Genomic DNA, 18,259 nt, shown 5'->3' with positions numbered 1-18,259 from the left:
TCCTGACTGCACTTTAATCCATCTCAGAAGTGTTAACTCAAAGCAGAGCTGACTATTTTTGAGGACTGCACAAAGACATTGTCTTAATGAAAAAAGATTGAGTGAGACCTAGTGCAAAAACTAGTGAACTCGGTCTAAACCTTGAAGTTGGATCTCTGTAGCATTTTTAGCCCATTATATTATTTTTAGACTCTATAGAGGGTTCAAATTATGCTGATCATTTTTGGCTGAGTACGGCAGTATAGATTCTGTTGACCTAACGTTTTTGGCATAGTCATAGTTCGATCTAATGAGCTGCAACTCATTATCGTAGACTTTGGGATTTGTAACTTTGCAGATTGTTAGCATGTACTAACACACAGTTACACACCAAAAGAAATATAAAATCATGAAACAGAAAATAGGGGCTCTTTAACATTTATGTATTTTAATTTTTTTTATCTAAAATTACTTACAGGAATGCAACAAGCGATTAATCACAAAGGAAAACACCACCGTTTTCCAATATTTTACTATGTTCTTACCTCAACTTAGACAAATTAGTACATACGTATCTTTATTCAATGCGTGCACTTAATCTTTGTACAGCGTGTCGTAAATGTGTTAGCATTTAGCCTAGTCCCATTCATTCCTTAGGATCCAAACAGGGATGAATTTAGAAGCCACCAAACACTTTTTTATTACGTGAATAGTTAGAAAAGTAAGTATATTGGCACAAAATTAAACGTGGCGATTTTTTAAGCGAATAAAAAATGAGAACTATATTGTATGGCTGAAGAGCACGTCGTTTTCAGCATTTCGACGTTGAGTGCAGTAATACTGACGAAAGTTTAAAGGTGACATAGAATGATTGAACGGGGTATTTATCCTTGTTCTGTGATGTGACATGTAGACAAATTTTTTTTTGTTTGGGTCTGTAATGCCTTAAAAGCTTCCTAAAAAGCTCTCTCAGATAGCTCAATTAGGGTGGGGGATTTTAAACAAGTGGTTTTGCACCTATTTGGCTCCCCCTACTGGGTTAACTTGCAATCTCATTACTGATTGGCTGACTTTGCTGCCACTCAAAAAATGTATCCAATTATTTCAAAGTGGAGGGGCAGTTAGATGCCTGTGATGTCATAAGCATCAGTTTTTCAGATTGGGTCGTTTTCTGGCTGACATTTCTAAAAGAGGAATTTCTATGAGACTGAGATGTTTAGCATGTCTAGAACTTTTTGTATGTTCGTGAATGCGGGTAGACTACCATTATTCAACAAAGACAAGGTAAAAATGTTTTTTCATTCTCTGTCTCCTTTAAGCGAGAGAGGGAGTAGTCAGGAGTGATAATGTTACTGTGCGCCGGGAAATGTGAGCAAAACATGATTCATTTATTCAACATATCATGTAATAAATTTGATGATGTTTTAAATTTGACATTGCTAGTATTAAAGTGGCAAAATGTTGTAATAATTTGTCCTGTGTGTGTACCTGACTTGCTTTGGAGTTCATTCTCTTGCAGTAGCAATCGTTCTTTGGCAACAGCTAACTCCTCCTCTGCTTTCTTTGCCACGCCCTCAGCCTCGGTCACCCGGCGACGCCCATCTTCTAACTGCTCCTCCAGATCCTGCAGCAAATCAAACAAAGAGAGATGAACTAATGTTGCATCAACATACCTAATAAAAGACTTCTGGTTTTTTTTTTATCATTTGTGGCGATTACAAAAAAGAACTACTGTATAAAATGAATAAGTCACTAGAAAATGAAAATTATCTCATATTTTTTCACCTTCCTATCTCTTTTTAAAACACATAAAGACAGTCATGAGACATGCAAGAACCAATGAGATTCAACTTTATGCACCTGCCGCCATATTTCATCTTGCGATCATTGTATCATTTGGCTTTAGAAGACATTACGGCCACATTCACATTGACTCAATTCCAATTTTTCTCTCTCATGTGGCACAGATCGGATATGACCCACAAACTTGTAAGCAGGAAAAGAGCGCATAGATTCTGATATTCTCAGATTAGTTGCAGGCCTCATTCATATGTGGAAATAAATTGGATTTAAATTGGACACATGCACTCGCGTCTGCAGTGTCGTACGTCATTGATAAAGTGACGTTGGTCAATAACGTCACCTCAGGTGGACACCACCCGTGATCACATGACTCTTCTTAGCAGCGCAACAGAGGACGAAGGCTCCGCTTAGTGAGGTAACGCTTAAGTTAATGTTGTTACAGAAAAAAAGCATTATAATCTTGTATGTAAATATTGAATTATCGTTTCTCTGTGTCCATTGCATATCTCAATGTTTTACTTCCTCAGTGGTTTATGCTTGTCCAGGTCAGTATCTACCTTAAATTGTTTTGCCAAGTGTTTAGTGTAAATGTCATGTAAATGTTTAGTGTAAATGCTGCTTTTGAAAGATGATGTAAATGGGTTATCAAAAAAATATAAAGGATACAGGCAACAAATCAGAATTGGGCAGTGTAAAGATTTGCAGTGTAAATCCAGCCTATGTGACCCTGGACGTTGCACGAGTATATTTGTAGCAATAGTCCACAATACAATATGGATCAAAATTATAGATATATTTTACGCCAAAAATTATGATATTATATAAAGATAATTGTTTATGAAGATATTTTGTACTGTAAATATATTAAAACTTTTTTTTGTAAATGAATGTAGTTGCTAAGGACTTAATTTGGACAACTTTAAAGGGTATTTTCTCAATATTTGTTTTTTTTTTTGCACCCTCAGATTCCAGATTTTCAAAAAGTTGCATCTGTAAGTATTGTCCTATCCATACATCAATGCAAAGCAATCGCAAATCTCAATTTCATAAAATCTTTTGGTCCAGGGTTGCATATTTTAACAACTGGAGACATTTGAATGCAATGTAATAAAATCGATTCAGAACACTGTAGCAACGACCTGAAATCCACCCACAACACCTCACACAGACAGTGAGGGCTTTGCACAAGCTAGCACCACTCACAATTTTCTAGAGGATTCAGTAGGATTTTCTAATTGATTCACCGTACAGCAGCAATGATCTAAGGCTCATGAAGCCCAGGTTGACATTAATCATTTAATTTTGGCTGTCTCATGCACACTTTGAGCCTACGACTTCAAGGCAGCTGTTCAAAGTTAGCAGATATGAGGTGGCTCTGTTAATTTTTTGTGAAGTATGTCAAGCCAAAGCAGAAAGTGTTACTCATCTCCACTCTGTCTTGCATTTCTAGCAGGTCTAATGCGCATTAGCTGTGGCGATGCATCAGAGACAGCTGAGCTGTTGGTGCCAAGTGTAACAACTTGCTTGCGTGGCGTGCATTTACAAAGGACATGTAATGATTAAGTCTTATTCTGTTGGTTCTGTGCAGACGTTGATGCAGGTAACAGAATTAGAGTTGAATACAGATCTCTTGTAGGTAGACTGTTGTAGTCGGATCTGCCATCTGTTTTCTGCGCAGCTGTTTGTGTGTTTGAGTGACAGTAATTGTGGGTGTTTGTGTGATCCCTTTAATCTCTGTCTCAATTAGAATCGGAAGTGTCAGTCACAGGATTAATTACCAGTCCTTACATTGAGACGCTCGCCCTGCTGAAAGGTCAGTAACACATGACCATTCGGCTCGATTTATGTCATCTTGCTTTCTCCGCCACTTTACAGCACTGTAGTTCTCTGAGTTACTGTTTGTTCTCACATGACATGAGTGATTTCATGTGTGTGTGATAATATTGTGTACTTGTAGTATTATTCAAATGTGACCCATCCTGGCTAATTGAGCCGCAATGAGCACATTTTCAAAAATTAGTTACCGCTTCATTCTTCATTAAAAAGCTCAAAATGATGTATGATTGGTTGGAATAAATTTTGAAGTCAGTCTGCACGAGTAAGATCGTTTTCGTGTCTTATCACTCTTAATAACTCTTTTAACATCAAGCAGGTCCCGCACTTTATCTCTATTAAAGAGCACCTATTGTCCGATTCACGTTTTTACATTTCCTTTGATGTGTAACTGTGGGTTCACACCAGCCGCGGAAGAGGCGGCAAAAAAGCGCTATTTGCGCGTAGTTGGACGCTTGAACATTTGAGTTCACTCGCTTCATTCTCGCGTGAAATCCGCGGCTGAAATTCTAGTCATTCGAGAAATTCACGCGGAAATCCGCGTCATGGGAGGGGCTTCTGCGACTCCACGGAGACTACACCACTTCGCTCGCTTCCTGTAATCACGTCACTACTACAGCAAGCTCCTGATTGGTTAACACGGCACGGAATTCCGCCAAAGTTCAGATTTCTGAACTCGCGCGTTTCCCGCGGCAACGCTCAATTCGTGCGGAACGCTACCGCGTGTACCGCGCCGCAGGATGCCTAATTGCGTGTTTGCATTGACTTAACATGCAAATCATCCGCGCTTGCCGCCTCTTCCGCGGCTGGTGTGAATTCACAGTAAGTGTGTATTAGTACATGTTGACGATATGCAAAAGGTACATCAAATAAACGATGACGCGAATTATCGTCTCCGATGTAAATTTCTTTACTTGGAGTACAACAAACACACAGATTGTAGGCAACGGTTTACTTTCTAGGATTTGTGATGTAGACAAGACCGACATTATCATAATTCCTCCCGCTTCGGACTCACAGCCTGTAAGTTAACTCCTGTTAGCATTGCATTGTGACCAAATCTTTCAAACATGTTAAGGAGCGTCACATTTCCGGCTGACGTCAGAGGTATTCAGGCCAATCACAACGTACAGATTAGCTGGCCAATCAGGGACACAGAGCTTTTCAAATCCGTGCGTTTCAGGAAGAGAGTGAAATCTGGAGCTACAAAAATGTACAGTACGTGGAAAATAATGTGTTTTTTAAACCACGCAAACACCATTTTTGTACCAAATACACGAAATAAATTTTTTTTAGCAATGAAATAGGTGCACTTTAATGACTCTCTTAATATCAAACAAGTTCTGCATTTTATTTTCTCATTTCTGCATGTTTTAAAACCAAAATGTCAGGCGCGCAAGTGATTTGCTTCCAATGGACACACATTCTTTGTATTAGACTTAGGAATGTACAAAACTCAGAAAACATAAAAATAAAGATAATTTTAGATGTTTAAGTAAAATTTTGAGCAGTGGGGTTGCTAGACAAGGGCTTAATGTACATACTTCACAAAAACCTCAAATTCGACAAAAATCAATATATTTTAAACTTTTGCCTGTAGCTCAAAAGTAGATTGTGCACATTCCAACTTATTTAGACAGCACATGTCACAAATATTGTATCTGATGATTATTATTATTTTTTTGGACATTTATGTGTATGTGTCCAATCTAAGCCAGATTCTCTATAGAAGGTTTCTAGACGTTTTGATCAAAGAATTTTAATGACTTATTCAGGTATTGCTGAATAATAAATGAATAAAAAATGATTTTACAGGGATCACAGTCACAAAAAGCAATTTCTGGCCAATTAAATATTTAAGAGCTATGAATAACTAGAAAAATGCATATTAGCTTTAAAAAGAGAACAGTTTACCGAACATATTTACTGACATGGTTATAAACCCATATCCTGTTGTTTTTTATAGTTCATAATGGCTATATACCTGTCAAGCTCTTAAAAAGGATAAAAACACCATAAAAAGCATTATAATAGTAGTCAGGACAACTGCCATATATTTTAAGTCCTCTACATATGTGAGGAATATGTGAGGAAGAGGTAGCCATTGTAGAATTTTTATCAGACTTATCCACTAAATAAGCCCCGCCCCATTCCCCCAAAATCCAGCCCTCTATAACATGCACATAAACAGAGGATCTTAAAGACCGAGATCATTAGAAAATGAGCAGGACTGCATCAGCCTATCATCTTTATTTGTCAATTGGTCAATCAGTTTATCTGTTTAGGGCTACTTTAGAAACTATCTAATAATCTATTAATCAAATTATGCAGTTTACAGGGCACTCTTGTCTTCCCCAATATGGCAGCAATGTTGACATACGATTCAGCAGTTAATGAAGTGACTCTTCCTGCATCCGAAATCACATACTGTAACAGTGTGTACTGAATAAGATGAAATATCCACTCATTGACCATTCTATAAAGTATGAATATGGGTAGTATGAATGAAATTTGGACATACAACATCCACCATGATAATACATGACGCTACATACGTTGCATAACAACAAGAAAGCCATCAATTTGGTGTTATGGTGTTAAACAAGCGCAATTTACTCACTAATAACAACGGTTTTCCTTATGTATACCGCCAACATTTGATTAGAGCCGCGTAACCACTTTCAATCACATTTTTGAATATGACAACGTTCCTTCTTCTTCATTGGGTGACTCTTCTCCTGGGGCCTCACAGAATAGTAAAAAGTCCATCGAATGCACACTTCAAAATCTTGCCAGAAGCAGTAGGTCATCTGTGTACTTTTCCCCTTCTGTTTTTCAATTACTATGAATTTGGACATACTATTCGCCTCGCCTTCATGTCTACGTCTAAAACTTTGCAAAAGCTCTTAAATGACAAACTGCTTCGTGCTTTCCATATATGGGCTGCCCTGTGAACTTGCAGAAAACACCCCAAAGCATTTTGATTGGATAATAGTGGAATCTCACTTCACCATGTTGCCACATTTTTGTCTGCAGAATATAGGGGATGGTATTTCAGGACACCATATCTGTGATATTTGAGGTAATAGGGCCATTTTGCATGCTAATCCTACTGAAAACTCCAGCAAAGACCAGCATAAGCTGGTAGCTGGTCTTAGCTGGTTTAAGGTGTCAGTAACTGGTCTAAGCTTGTCCTCCCATCCAGCTGGTTGGTCAGCTGGTTTTCCAGCCAGACCAGCTAAGTCCAGCTAGACCAGCTTAAAAGTGACCAAAACACAGCTAGACCAGCTTAAAAAGTGTCCAAAACACGGCTAGACCAGCTTGCAACACCAGCAATACCAGCTAAAACCAGCTCACCACCTTATGCTGGATTTTTCAGTAGGGACTTCACCTTCAGTACTTTATTTACTAACATCTTTCCTTCTATGACATCAGATAAGATATTGCATCAGTTTTGATAGTTCCTAATTGCAAATGATGGTGACTGATGTAAGCATATGGACAGCAGTTTTTAATTTTAGAGCTATTCCAGAAGGGACAATTTTCATTAAATATTGACTTCATGAGTTTGCATTAACATAAACAATAAAGCATATTTAGCGTGTTGTCCAAGGGAGGGCTCTGAGCTTGAAATAGCCTTAACCCAGAGTACCTCCCCCCTTCTTAACAGGGATAGACATACCAGCTGAGAGTAAGCCAATGGGGTGGAGAAGGGATGCTGCAAAAACTGTCATGGGGCAGAGGTGAGAGACAGCTATACATAGACATTATATACGTAGACGCCTCATAAGCTACATTTACACTGCACACCACAAACAACGGCCTTTGAACCAGAAGTCATTTATTTTCTATGTCAAAGTCACAAAGGGGCTGCGTGAGGTGCCAACCATCTGCGGATGCGTAATTTTCGATCCATTTTGAGTGTTGGATCCATTAAAAAATGTGAACTTGTGCGACTACACCGCATGTGATGTGCCGACTGGAAGTGATGTATTTCATTTTATTCCAATAAAAAACTGTGTGTGAGGTGAAAAGTATTAATCCTTTTTGTTTAACTTTATCGGTAACATCTGAATCCTTAAAAAAAGTATTGATTACTGATAAGTAATACATTATTAATTTAATATGTATACGTTATTTTAATCTTGTCTCCATATGAAGAGTTTTGTTGCAAAACGAGATAACTCAGTTTTTAAAATTTTTGTCAAAACATGTTTACTATTATGTTATCATGTTATTATTATTTTTTATGGTGCTACTTAGCTGTATTTTTTAAGTAATGAAGGTTTAAATCAAAACAAACCAACTGCAGTTGAACTGATATGAATTGGAATGCACAACCAAAAAAACAAGATTTATGAAAAAAAAAAATCTTGTTTTGCATCGAAACTCTTCATATGTTCTTTGGTCTTTGTCATATATACATAGCTGTTTATTGTTTCATTCATTTGCGTTCATTTATTTATTCCACTATGGTAAATATGGGAATGAAGGCTCTTGCGCTGGAATAAGCTTCTCTTCCATGTTACGATTAAACTGAAACTTCATTTCGACTGCCACTAGGAGGCGAAGTCCGACAATCGTGTCATTATGTCGTGTGCAGTGGAAAGGCGGCTATAGACTGCCGCTACCTATTGGAGCTGATGTATCAGTGCGGCCGCCATCTTGGATGGGTCCCCAATGCGCCCCCCCTGCATTTATTTCTACTGAGGAAGTTGTATCCCCAACTACAATAATCACAACTCCCCGGATTTTTACATGGTTTGGTTACACATAACATTAGTTACGATGACACGATGGTAAAATAACCAAAATTATTGTTCAATCTTACTTGTGAAAGGTAATCTCATGCGATCTGGTATCAATACTGCGCCCGTTATTGCAACCATAAGCTGCACAAAATTTGGGCATTGTTGCGTATAATGAGAAGACCCAACCAATATGGATTATGTTCCAGCACATCATGAGGCTTCTACATATATAACGTCTATTTATACATAGAGACCTCTTTGTGCTGATTGATAAAATTACATGACCATGCTCCTCCCAAACTTAGATTTAAAAAATTTGGGACTGTTCTCAAATAAAGCTATCATTGTGCTTATTGTGCTTGATGCAATTATTTTGTCTATTTATCGGCTTGACAGTTTTTTTACATCTTTAAAATAATCTTTTTGTGTTGCACGTATTTTAGGTTTAGATGAACTATTTCTTTAGGACGAATTTCAATCAGTTTAACAGTACTGTAAACAAAATGTTCAACACTACAGATAGCAAAATAACCAAACTGTGTGTTGCATAATGCTTAGTGTGCACATGTGTACCTCTGCTCGCTCCTGAAGCTTGCTGCAATGTCTGTTGCTCTCATTCAGCCTCTGTTCTTGAACCTCCAACTCTGCCTCTGCTTTTCTGAGTCTCTGCTGAAGCGTTGCATTCTGGGACTTGCGGTTCTCTTGCTCTCTCTGCTGCCACTGACTGATGTGCTCATTGAGACTCTGTTGTACTGTCCTCTTAGCTGCCTCCTGCTCTTCCTTCCTCTCCTCTTCCACCTTCCTCATTCTCTTCTTCCATTCCTCGACCTCTCTCTTCCACTCCTTTTCCAATTTCTCCTTCTCGTCTTTCAGAGCTTGTAACTCCTCTGTACATGCTTGCAACCTCTCTTCATACTTTTCCTCGATTTTTGTCTCTCTGTTCCTCTCCTCTTCCTCTCTCCTTCTCTCTTCTTCCACTCTATAGGTTTTCTCCTCTTCCTCTCTCCTTCTTTCTTCATCTCTGGCTCTGCGTAGCTCCTGGCACTCGTTCTCTAGCCGTCTGTTTTCATCCTGTGTTTCTTGCAGTAATAGGTGCTGGTTGTCTCTCTCGGTCTGAAGGCTCTGGTAGTCTCTGCGGAGATCTGCTGTCTCTTGGGTTAACACGGCTATGCGCTCTGCATACTCTAATTCAACTCTCTGTCCACGTTCTTCCACCTGAAAAAGACACAAACTTTTAGCTAATGAAGCAATATGATGTCATTTTATTTGTGTTTATGTGTGTGTAATCATGTTTTTACCTCCTCTACAGTGGCCTGGAGCTCTAAAAGGCGTGTCCTCAGAATACATGCCGACTCCTCCTCCTCCTCCTGGCTAGTGGTTGGTTGAAGGGTGCCCTGCGTCTCCGTGGCAACACGTCGTAGCGATTGCAGGGTTGCTTCTTGCTCCTCATTCTTAGTGTTTAAAGAATATATGACCTGTACATAAAACAAGCACATGCCACTGTGGATTACATTTTTACATTCACAGTCATAATGTCTTATTGAAAGCAAGTAATCCATTGGGTTAATGTTAGCTCTAGGTCATTGGCAGAAAGCATGCAAGGCTTTTCTCCTAGCAACAGGCATTATTTTTTTTACAAATAAAATAGAAAATTCTTAATATTTTGAAATATGTTGCGAGAAAATATTATGAAACAAATAATTAGGAAAAAGTCTACAGAAAAACAAAACATCAAAACTCATGAAGTATTTGAAGTTCATGTATGTGTGCATGTGCACGCTGTGGATGCCTGAATTTGATTGTTTTGTACGCATCAACAATCTGTGAAGGCTTGCGACTGGTTGTGTGCAGCTGTTTGCATGTGTTTCATTATGTTGTGTATTTTTTTACAGGTCATAAGTATATGTGTGTCTGAGCATATGACTGTGCGTGCGGGCATATGAGTCCTAATATTACGTGTCACTATGGCGCTCTATCAACTTGTCCTACCCGTAAGTCCCCATGCCTGGGGTGTCATCAGATTCCCAACGTCTCACTCATCCCTCCAGCGGCTCGTGTGTTACCATGACGCCTGACTGTCTGCCATTAATCGCCGCCACGGCGGAGCTGGACATTCCATATGATGGACAGCGGAAACTCACTCTCACTCTCTTTTTACTCACCCAATCTCTCTCTCTCTATTGGCCTGCCCCCCCAGTCTTCTGTAAGCTATCCGCCCTCTATCTCTCTGTCTGTCCCTGTCTACCTCTTTTAACTTTTGCCCTCTGTCTATTTTCTCTCTCAGTCCATAAACTATAGAACTATCACAGAATAAAGCCCGGGATACACTGCATGATTTTTGGCAGTCCAAGATGAAAGATTAACATTGTAAAACAAATTTCTGCAATCACGGCTCTTAATCGATGGTCCTATGTCGTACAGTGAGAAAGGTTCAAAGAAGTCTGTTTTCTCGGTCTTGCGACCAAAGATAACCTATGATAGTTTTTCGACAGTAGTCCCTTTCACACATACAGTCTTTACTGGTAATTTACTGGTAAATTGCAGTTAACAGATCATGTGTGAACAGAACCTTTCCGGTAAATCAGTGCTCCCAATTTAACAGTAAGACAGGTTGTAAGATTACCAGTAATTTACCGGTAAGCGCTATGTGTGAACGAAAAATATAGGATTACCGGCATTTAGAACGGACGACGTCAGACCGCGCTGACAGCTTCGGGCCAATCATAATGATTTAAAACAGATGACGCGTTTACGCCCAGATTGTTTACGGACGTTTCCACACATGCGGTGCTTGAAAGTCGAGCACACCTGAAGTTTACGTCCACATTTCTTCACCAAAGTTGTTTAAAACATCTTACCACCTACTTGTCGAATTGCCGACGTCCTTAGCACGCCCTATGTGAAGCCTATTGTGCAAAAAGTACTGTTGTTTAAAACGCCATCGGTTTGACGTCGCCTCATGCAATGTTGTTTGGTCATGAGCAACTTCGCGACTGTCAGAGTTTACCACAGACGTGAAAACAACAAAATACGGACCGTGGATATGAACGACGTGGATTGTTTACAAATACAACACTGAGCTCGCCGCGCGCCACAGGTACTTCCGCTTTCTCAACGAATTTACCGGTATTTTGATACTGATGTGTGAATGATGTCTTACTGGTAAAAAGACGGAATGTCACTGCGTGTGTGAACAGCACATTTTTGTATTTACTGGTAAATTCATTCTGGTAAATTCATGGTAATTTACCAGTATTACTGTGTGAAAGAGGCTAGTGACAGAAATTCAGCATGATCAACGCACAGTGTGTTTGGTGCTACAACTAGTATTTATTTACTAATAGTGTGTTTATTTACAACCAAGCGTTTGTGAAAGCGCACAGCCAGGGTTGCTATATTCGCGGGTCAACCAGCCCAAATAAACAATCCAAACTAGCCCAAATCATATAAAAATGAATGTTCACAGCCCAAATACCAATAACTACTAATAAACAAAATCCTTTCATCTTTAAAAAAAAAAAACTCAGGAAAACGCAGAGCACACCATCTCTCGTCGATTTCATGCATTATCTCTGAAAAAATGTACAAAGTCAAAACTGAGTTGGAGAAAGTTGTTCTTAAGAAGTTTTCAGATATAGGCAAAGAAAACACTTTTTGAAAGGCACAATGCAATTTTTTGCTTTATGTAATGTTATGAAAGACATGAATGCTGCAGCGCGAATATACTGCGTGTGACTTCATAACCTTAATCATGCGTGTTCCCATTGCTATTGCATGTTTCTGCGACGTGAATCATGTGATACGTAAATAAGAGGTAAATATAAGACATATAATAATATAAGACCCTGTCGCAGACCCCCAACATCCCCCATTTTCAAAAACTCATCGGTTAAATGCACGTTATAAACGACTCCTATTCGTAATGATTTTAGATTGATAAGGACTTCCTGTCAGGGGTGGCAAGACAAGAACCCAGACGGATGTATACAAAAAACACTGATGACTTTAATTTAAAGAGACAAAAACAGAAAAAAATAAACCCACAAGGGGGCAAAACATCACAAATACAAGATAACAAAACACTGACTAAACTAGAATGACTTACAAACAAACTCCACTAAATAACAATAAACTAAACAGGACACTTTCAGGACACACTACTCACAATAAGAAAGACAAATGCACAAGCAAAGAACATTAAGCACAAGGACTTTAAATAGGGACAAAATAAATTACATACACCTGGAAATCATTACAAGTAAGGGATCGGGAAAAAAGTGACGAGACCCGGGAAATGCGGGGTCAGAATAAACCCATACTAAAACCACGCATCTCCCACATAAAACATGGTACTGCCAGGATCACAAAGACTAGATATAATTCAAGACATGATTCTGACAGGATCCTGACACTTCCTACTGACCAAACGCCGTAGTACACGCATGAACTGTACACGCTATTAATCTTCACAGAATTTTGCAGAAAAGTGACAAGTTTGCTGCACCCCTAGGTAATGATCTTATTGGACTGCAAAAATCCTGCAGTGTATCCCAGGCTTAAATGGGTAAGTGAAGTTACATATCTGTAACACAGAAATGTCTGCTTGCTTTATATAGGGGGACAGTGAGCATAATTTGGAGTGCACAAAGCATACAACTGACTGTTCAACATAATCTCAAGGCAATTTCTATCTATTTACCGAGGTGGATCATTTGTATAAATTTGGACAATCTCATATTTTGTACAATCAGCATTCGCCCCAGTGATGTTGGATTTAGGGGCAGGGCTTTATTACAGTTTTTTCTAATAATCTACATTGCATCGTACAATTCATACAAAGTAGCCACCTTGTAAAATAACTACAGAACTGTAAAAATTTGTACGAATTAGCTGCCTTATTTATTATAATACCACAGGTCTGTTGGTGAGCTTGAACCTGCTTACGTCACGAGTCATTTTTTGGACCCAACATCCAATGGGAAAATTCAACTGCAGTAGCCACCGTTCAACCTGAAGAGGGCAGCAATCAGACGTTTTTACCCCATATATTGTAGTATTGAAACACTTTATATCCAAATGTCAAAAAAATTACTAAAATCAATGAACAGTACTAATAAAGCATCATTCTTACAGATCATTAACTAAAAAAAGTTGGTTTAGGGTTTAGTTACTCTTTAAAAATATTTGTGGTAACCGTGGTATAAGAGGAATCCGGTCCTCTAAATTATTTGAAAATAATGCACACCCGCGGTGTAACGGCACTCTGCTTTGCGTCGTGCTGCATTGCACCTTAGGTGTGCATTATTTTCTTATAATTCAATGGCCCGTCGTCAATTATTCCTTACTTATTACACATATTAACATCATTATCTTTATGTTAATATGTGAAGCTGTTCATCTTCTTCAAGTCATCTATTTGGTTACTCTTGAATAATTGTTTTTATTTTGTTCACTTAAAGTATAGATGGACTAAATGATGCACCATCTCCTCATTTATTCCCTGACTAACCATGGTAGAACCAGTTAAAAGTTAAAATTGCATTTCCAGCTGCCTTCTCACACAGTATGACCATTTATTCGAGGTACACACCTGTGAGTTTTCGGACCTCTCCCATGAAACCCATTACCCCAGTTTTTCACACGACCACTGAATTAAAAATAACCTTTCAGAAAGACCTGTATATGTAAAAGGGGCTAGTAATAACTCAAGTAGATAAAAATCTATATAAAAAAATAGTATTTGTTGCACAGCATTAGTATTAAACAATGTATTAAACTGCCTGCAGACAGGTTATGACTCATACATCCACTCACTTACAGCTAAAAATAATGCGTATGGAGTATGTTTACATGATGATAACGGGATTTCACAAAGCAGCTGCAATATTCCTACCAACAAGCAAACTGTCGGATACACAGATGTACATAAACACACATGGAGTGGTGGGCTACAATTTCGAGCCCTGGCCTATTTTGTTGGCACTGCTGACATTTCAATATTTCAGCTTGACCTCAGTCAGATTCAGGACGGACGCCATATTTCATTTGATCAGAAAGTAAGCAGGTCTAAACGACAGACATATAGTCTGTAAGCGTTCATGAGGTTTTATAATGTAGCCTGGATTTGTGTCTAATTAAATATTGTGTCTACTCTGACTAATGTCCATGCTAATAAAACCTGATACACACTCTCACTTTCCATCTCTCTACTTATACACAAGCAACTGTGTGTGTGTGTGTGTGCGTGCGTGTGTGTATAACAGCCTCTAACCTCAGTTTTCAAGTGAGCCTATGCTCATTGTGAGCCAAAAGGCTAATAATTTTTCATAGTGTCAAAAAGTTTATGGTTATTGATTTCATAATGCATCACCGGGTTGCAGCCAAACAAAACATGCATCATTTCAAATTAGACTCCAAAGGTCCAGAATTAAGATGTAAGTACTGTCTGCTTCAGTGAGAAAGTTGTTGTTTTGGAGATAAAGATTTAATTTTATCATATGTGATGTGTGTTTATGTCATGACAGTAACTTTACAAGCTTTTGTGATTTTTTTTATAATTTTATCTGTATAGTCAATCAGCTCATGACATTTTTACAACTGGGACACAAGGAACTGTTTAACATATGTTTAACAAAAAAAATTAAATGACATCTCAAATTATATATATATTAATAAAGAAAATACATGGAATTTCTACTTTTTAAGATAAGATTTAGATGGAAATCTGCAAATTTAAAGGCAAGGTGTTGTCACACGTTTTACAGAATTTTTCATTATTTTCATACTCAATTTCTGTAGGCACAAATCTAAAAAACTAAATGACAAGGTAATGCGGAGTCAGTCCTACAATCATATCCTAGTAAAATATATAAAAATATACACTCACCTAAAGGATTATTAGGAACACCATACTAATACTGTGTTTGACCCTCTTTCGCCTTCAGAACTGCCTTAATTCTACGTGGCATTGATTCAAGAAGGTGCTGAAAGCATTCTTTAGAAATGTTAGCCCATATTGATAGGATAGCATCTTGCAGTTGATGGAGGGCATGAAGCTCCCGTTCCACCACATCCCAAAGATGCTCTATTGGGTTGAGATCTGGTGACTGTTGGGGGCATTTTAGTACAGTTGTCATGTTCAAGAAAGCAATTTGAAATGATTCCAGCTTTGTGACATGGTGCATTATCCTGCTTGAAGTAGCCATCAGATGGGTACATGGTGGTCATAAAGGGATGGACATGGTCAGAAACAATGCTCAGGTAGGCTGTGGCATTTAAACAATGCCCAATTGGCACTAAGGGGCCTAAAGTGTGCCAAGAAAACATCCGCCACACCATTACACCACCACCACCAGCCTGCACAGTGGTAACAAGGCATGATGGATCCATGTTCTCATTCTGTTTACGCCAAATTCTGACTCTACCATCTGAACGTCTCAACAGAAATCGAGACTCATCAGCCCAGGCAACATTTTTCCAGTCGTCAACTGTCCAATTTTGGTGAGCTCGTCCAAATTGTAGCCTCTTTTTCCTATTTGTAGTGGAGATGAGTGGTACACGGTGGGGTCTTCTGCTGTTGCAGCCCGTCCGCCTCAAGGTTGTACATGTTGTGGCTTCACAAATGCTTTGCTGCATACCTCGGTTGTAATGAGTGGTTATTTCAGTTAAAGTTGCTCTTTTATCAGCTTGAATCAGTCGGCCCATTCTCCTCTGACCTCTAGCATCAACAAGGCATTTTCACCCACAGGACTGCCACATACTGGATGTTTTTCCCTTTTCTCACCATTCTTTGTAAACCTTAGAAATGGTTGTGCGTGAAAATCCCAGTAACTGAGCAGATTGTGAAATACTCAGAGCGGCCCGTCTGGCATCAACAACCATGCCACGCTCAAAACTGTTTAAATCCCCTTTCTTTCCCATTCTGACATTCAGTTTGGAGTTCAGGAGATTGTCTTGACCAGGACCACACCCCTAAATGCATTGAAGCAACTGCCATGTGATTGGTTGATTAGATAATTCCATTAATGAGAAATTGAACAGGTGTTCCTAATAATCTTTTAGGTGAGTGTATATTTTATTGAACCTTGACCTTTATTGACAATATGCCCAAATAGTGGGGTATATTCCCACAGTATATGGAGTCATTGACACACATTCATTGCATGCTTTTCAGCAAAATGTATAGTAAAAACCAATACACACAAAACTATTTAAGAAACGGTATGAAACGTAATTACTGTACTAGTGAAGTGTATTTTTGCTTACAGAACACATCTAAGCCTCTTGTTATTCTTCCAATGAGCTATATTGTGTAAACTTCAGTTGTCTATATACCTATAATGAGGTTTTACTATATATAAACGTAATAAGCACAATAATCAAGTTTACAAAAAAAAAAAAACATTTTTGTCGTGACTTGGATAGCTTTCTGTCTGGTTCTGCATCACCTGTAATGTAAAGAGTAATGTGATGCTAAAAACATTAAATCCTGTTGCATTCCTCTCCAAATAAGGAGAAGTAAGTGCAAATAAGAAGTGCAAATAATTGATAAGACTACACTCCATTGTAGTGCTGTATATACATGTAGACATATAAAGCAAACACGCATACATTTAAAGGACACGAACTGGATCATCAGTATAGGCACATACATACATCACTGCGGCACACATGCGGTTATCCTGGAGACAGGCTCGGTAACCTGAATAGTTCAATGACTCTTGTTAAATGAGTATATTAATTGCGCGCTTACCTTCGTCAGCTGCGCTATTTTCTTGCACATTTTTGTGTGCATCTTATAATCATACAATTCCTGCTCCACGTTGGAAGGATCAGCACCAGCGGTCCCGTTACACGCGCCGCTACCGGTGGGCTGGGTCATCTTCCCAGCGCTGGAAGCCATAATAACTCCGTTAGATCACGCTGATCAATCACAAACCCGACTGCGCAACACCCTGCTCGCCTCTACGTGATCCTGAAGGCAGAGTCCTTATTACAGCCGAAAGCATTGTGCTTGCTAAAGCGATCGTCCAACGCTCTCCCGCTGCACCGCGACGCTTCCCCCGGTAAGCGCGCAGCTCACGCGCTAATGCCATCAGGGACACGGACAGGGCAGCACGCGGCGCGGGACAGGACAGTGACGGCATGTGTCCCCGACCCGGACACCTGTCTTTCACCCGGGGCGTGACTACAGTCTTATATTACGAGTCACGGGTACTGCAGTGTAATCATAACCCCTCCCATGTACACCAACAATCCCATACTACGCACAAACACACGCACGCGCAAAATTTCCATTCACCATTCTCTTTCTTATGCTAACTTAATTACTCACTTTCCTTGTTGGCATTTAATGACGTAAATATTTATTTTATTAATATTTTTAAGTGTGAAATGTTTTATTTTTATTTTTTTGCAATAAAAAAAGATGTAAGATACAGCAATAAATAAGCATTTTTCTAAGTTTTTAACATAGGAAACCATCTAACAACATAAGTACATGGAGTGTAGATGAAATTCACATTAAGATCATAAAGTAGGTATGATGATAAAAATTTTCAACTAGGTCCACCTAGTTACAAAGCTCAAAGAAACGATCAGATTTTCTCCAGAGGTTAGATAAAAACATCTACATTATGGATCGTCGACTGCAAATTACTTTTTTTGTGTTGAGAGTGATTTGGAGAAGGTGATAAGGAGCACAACTGAGGTGCAAAAAGACCAGACTGTATAAAAATAAAGACACGTCACCAGAGATGCATCGAGCAGTGGAGCTGCTGCTCAGAGAAGTTTGTCTTATTATTTTTATCATATACTTAAAGTTTTTGTTTCATGTTAACTCAACTGTTTTTGATTATAAAAATAACAATGGAGGTGACTAAGACACAAGTTTT

General features: G+C 38.8%; 1 protein-coding gene across 3 annotated transcripts in view; it reads right to left on the bottom strand.

The window, feature by feature from the left end:
• Window positions 1-17,575, bottom strand: part of fam184b (family with sequence similarity 184 member B) — a 43,859-nt gene extending 26,284 nt beyond the window's left edge. The window contains exons 1-4 of one of the 3 annotated variants that reach the window (XM_065254718.2): window positions 17,119-17,575; window positions 9,665-9,841; window positions 8,940-9,581; window positions 1,468-1,603 (exon numbers count right to left, since the gene is read on the bottom strand). In XM_065254718.2, coding sequence (XP_065110790.1) covers window positions 1,468-1,603; window positions 8,940-9,581; window positions 9,665-9,841; window positions 17,119-17,268 — 1,105 coding nt within the window. In that variant the 5' untranslated portion in view covers window positions 17,269-17,575. The remainder of the gene's footprint in view (window positions 1-1,467; window positions 1,604-8,939; window positions 9,582-9,664; window positions 9,842-17,118) is intronic. The other 2 variants (XM_065254717.2, XM_065254716.2) reach the window with 2 other exon arrangements.
• Window positions 17,576-18,259: the final 684 nt, after the last annotated feature.

The sequence above is a fragment of the Paramisgurnus dabryanus genome, chromosome 4 (genome assembly GCF_030506205.2).
Source record: "Paramisgurnus dabryanus chromosome 4, PD_genome_1.1, whole genome shotgun sequence".
Lineage (NCBI taxonomy): Eukaryota > Metazoa > Chordata > Actinopteri > Cypriniformes > Cobitidae > Paramisgurnus > Paramisgurnus dabryanus.
This window is presented reverse-complemented; position numbering and strand designations above follow the sequence as displayed.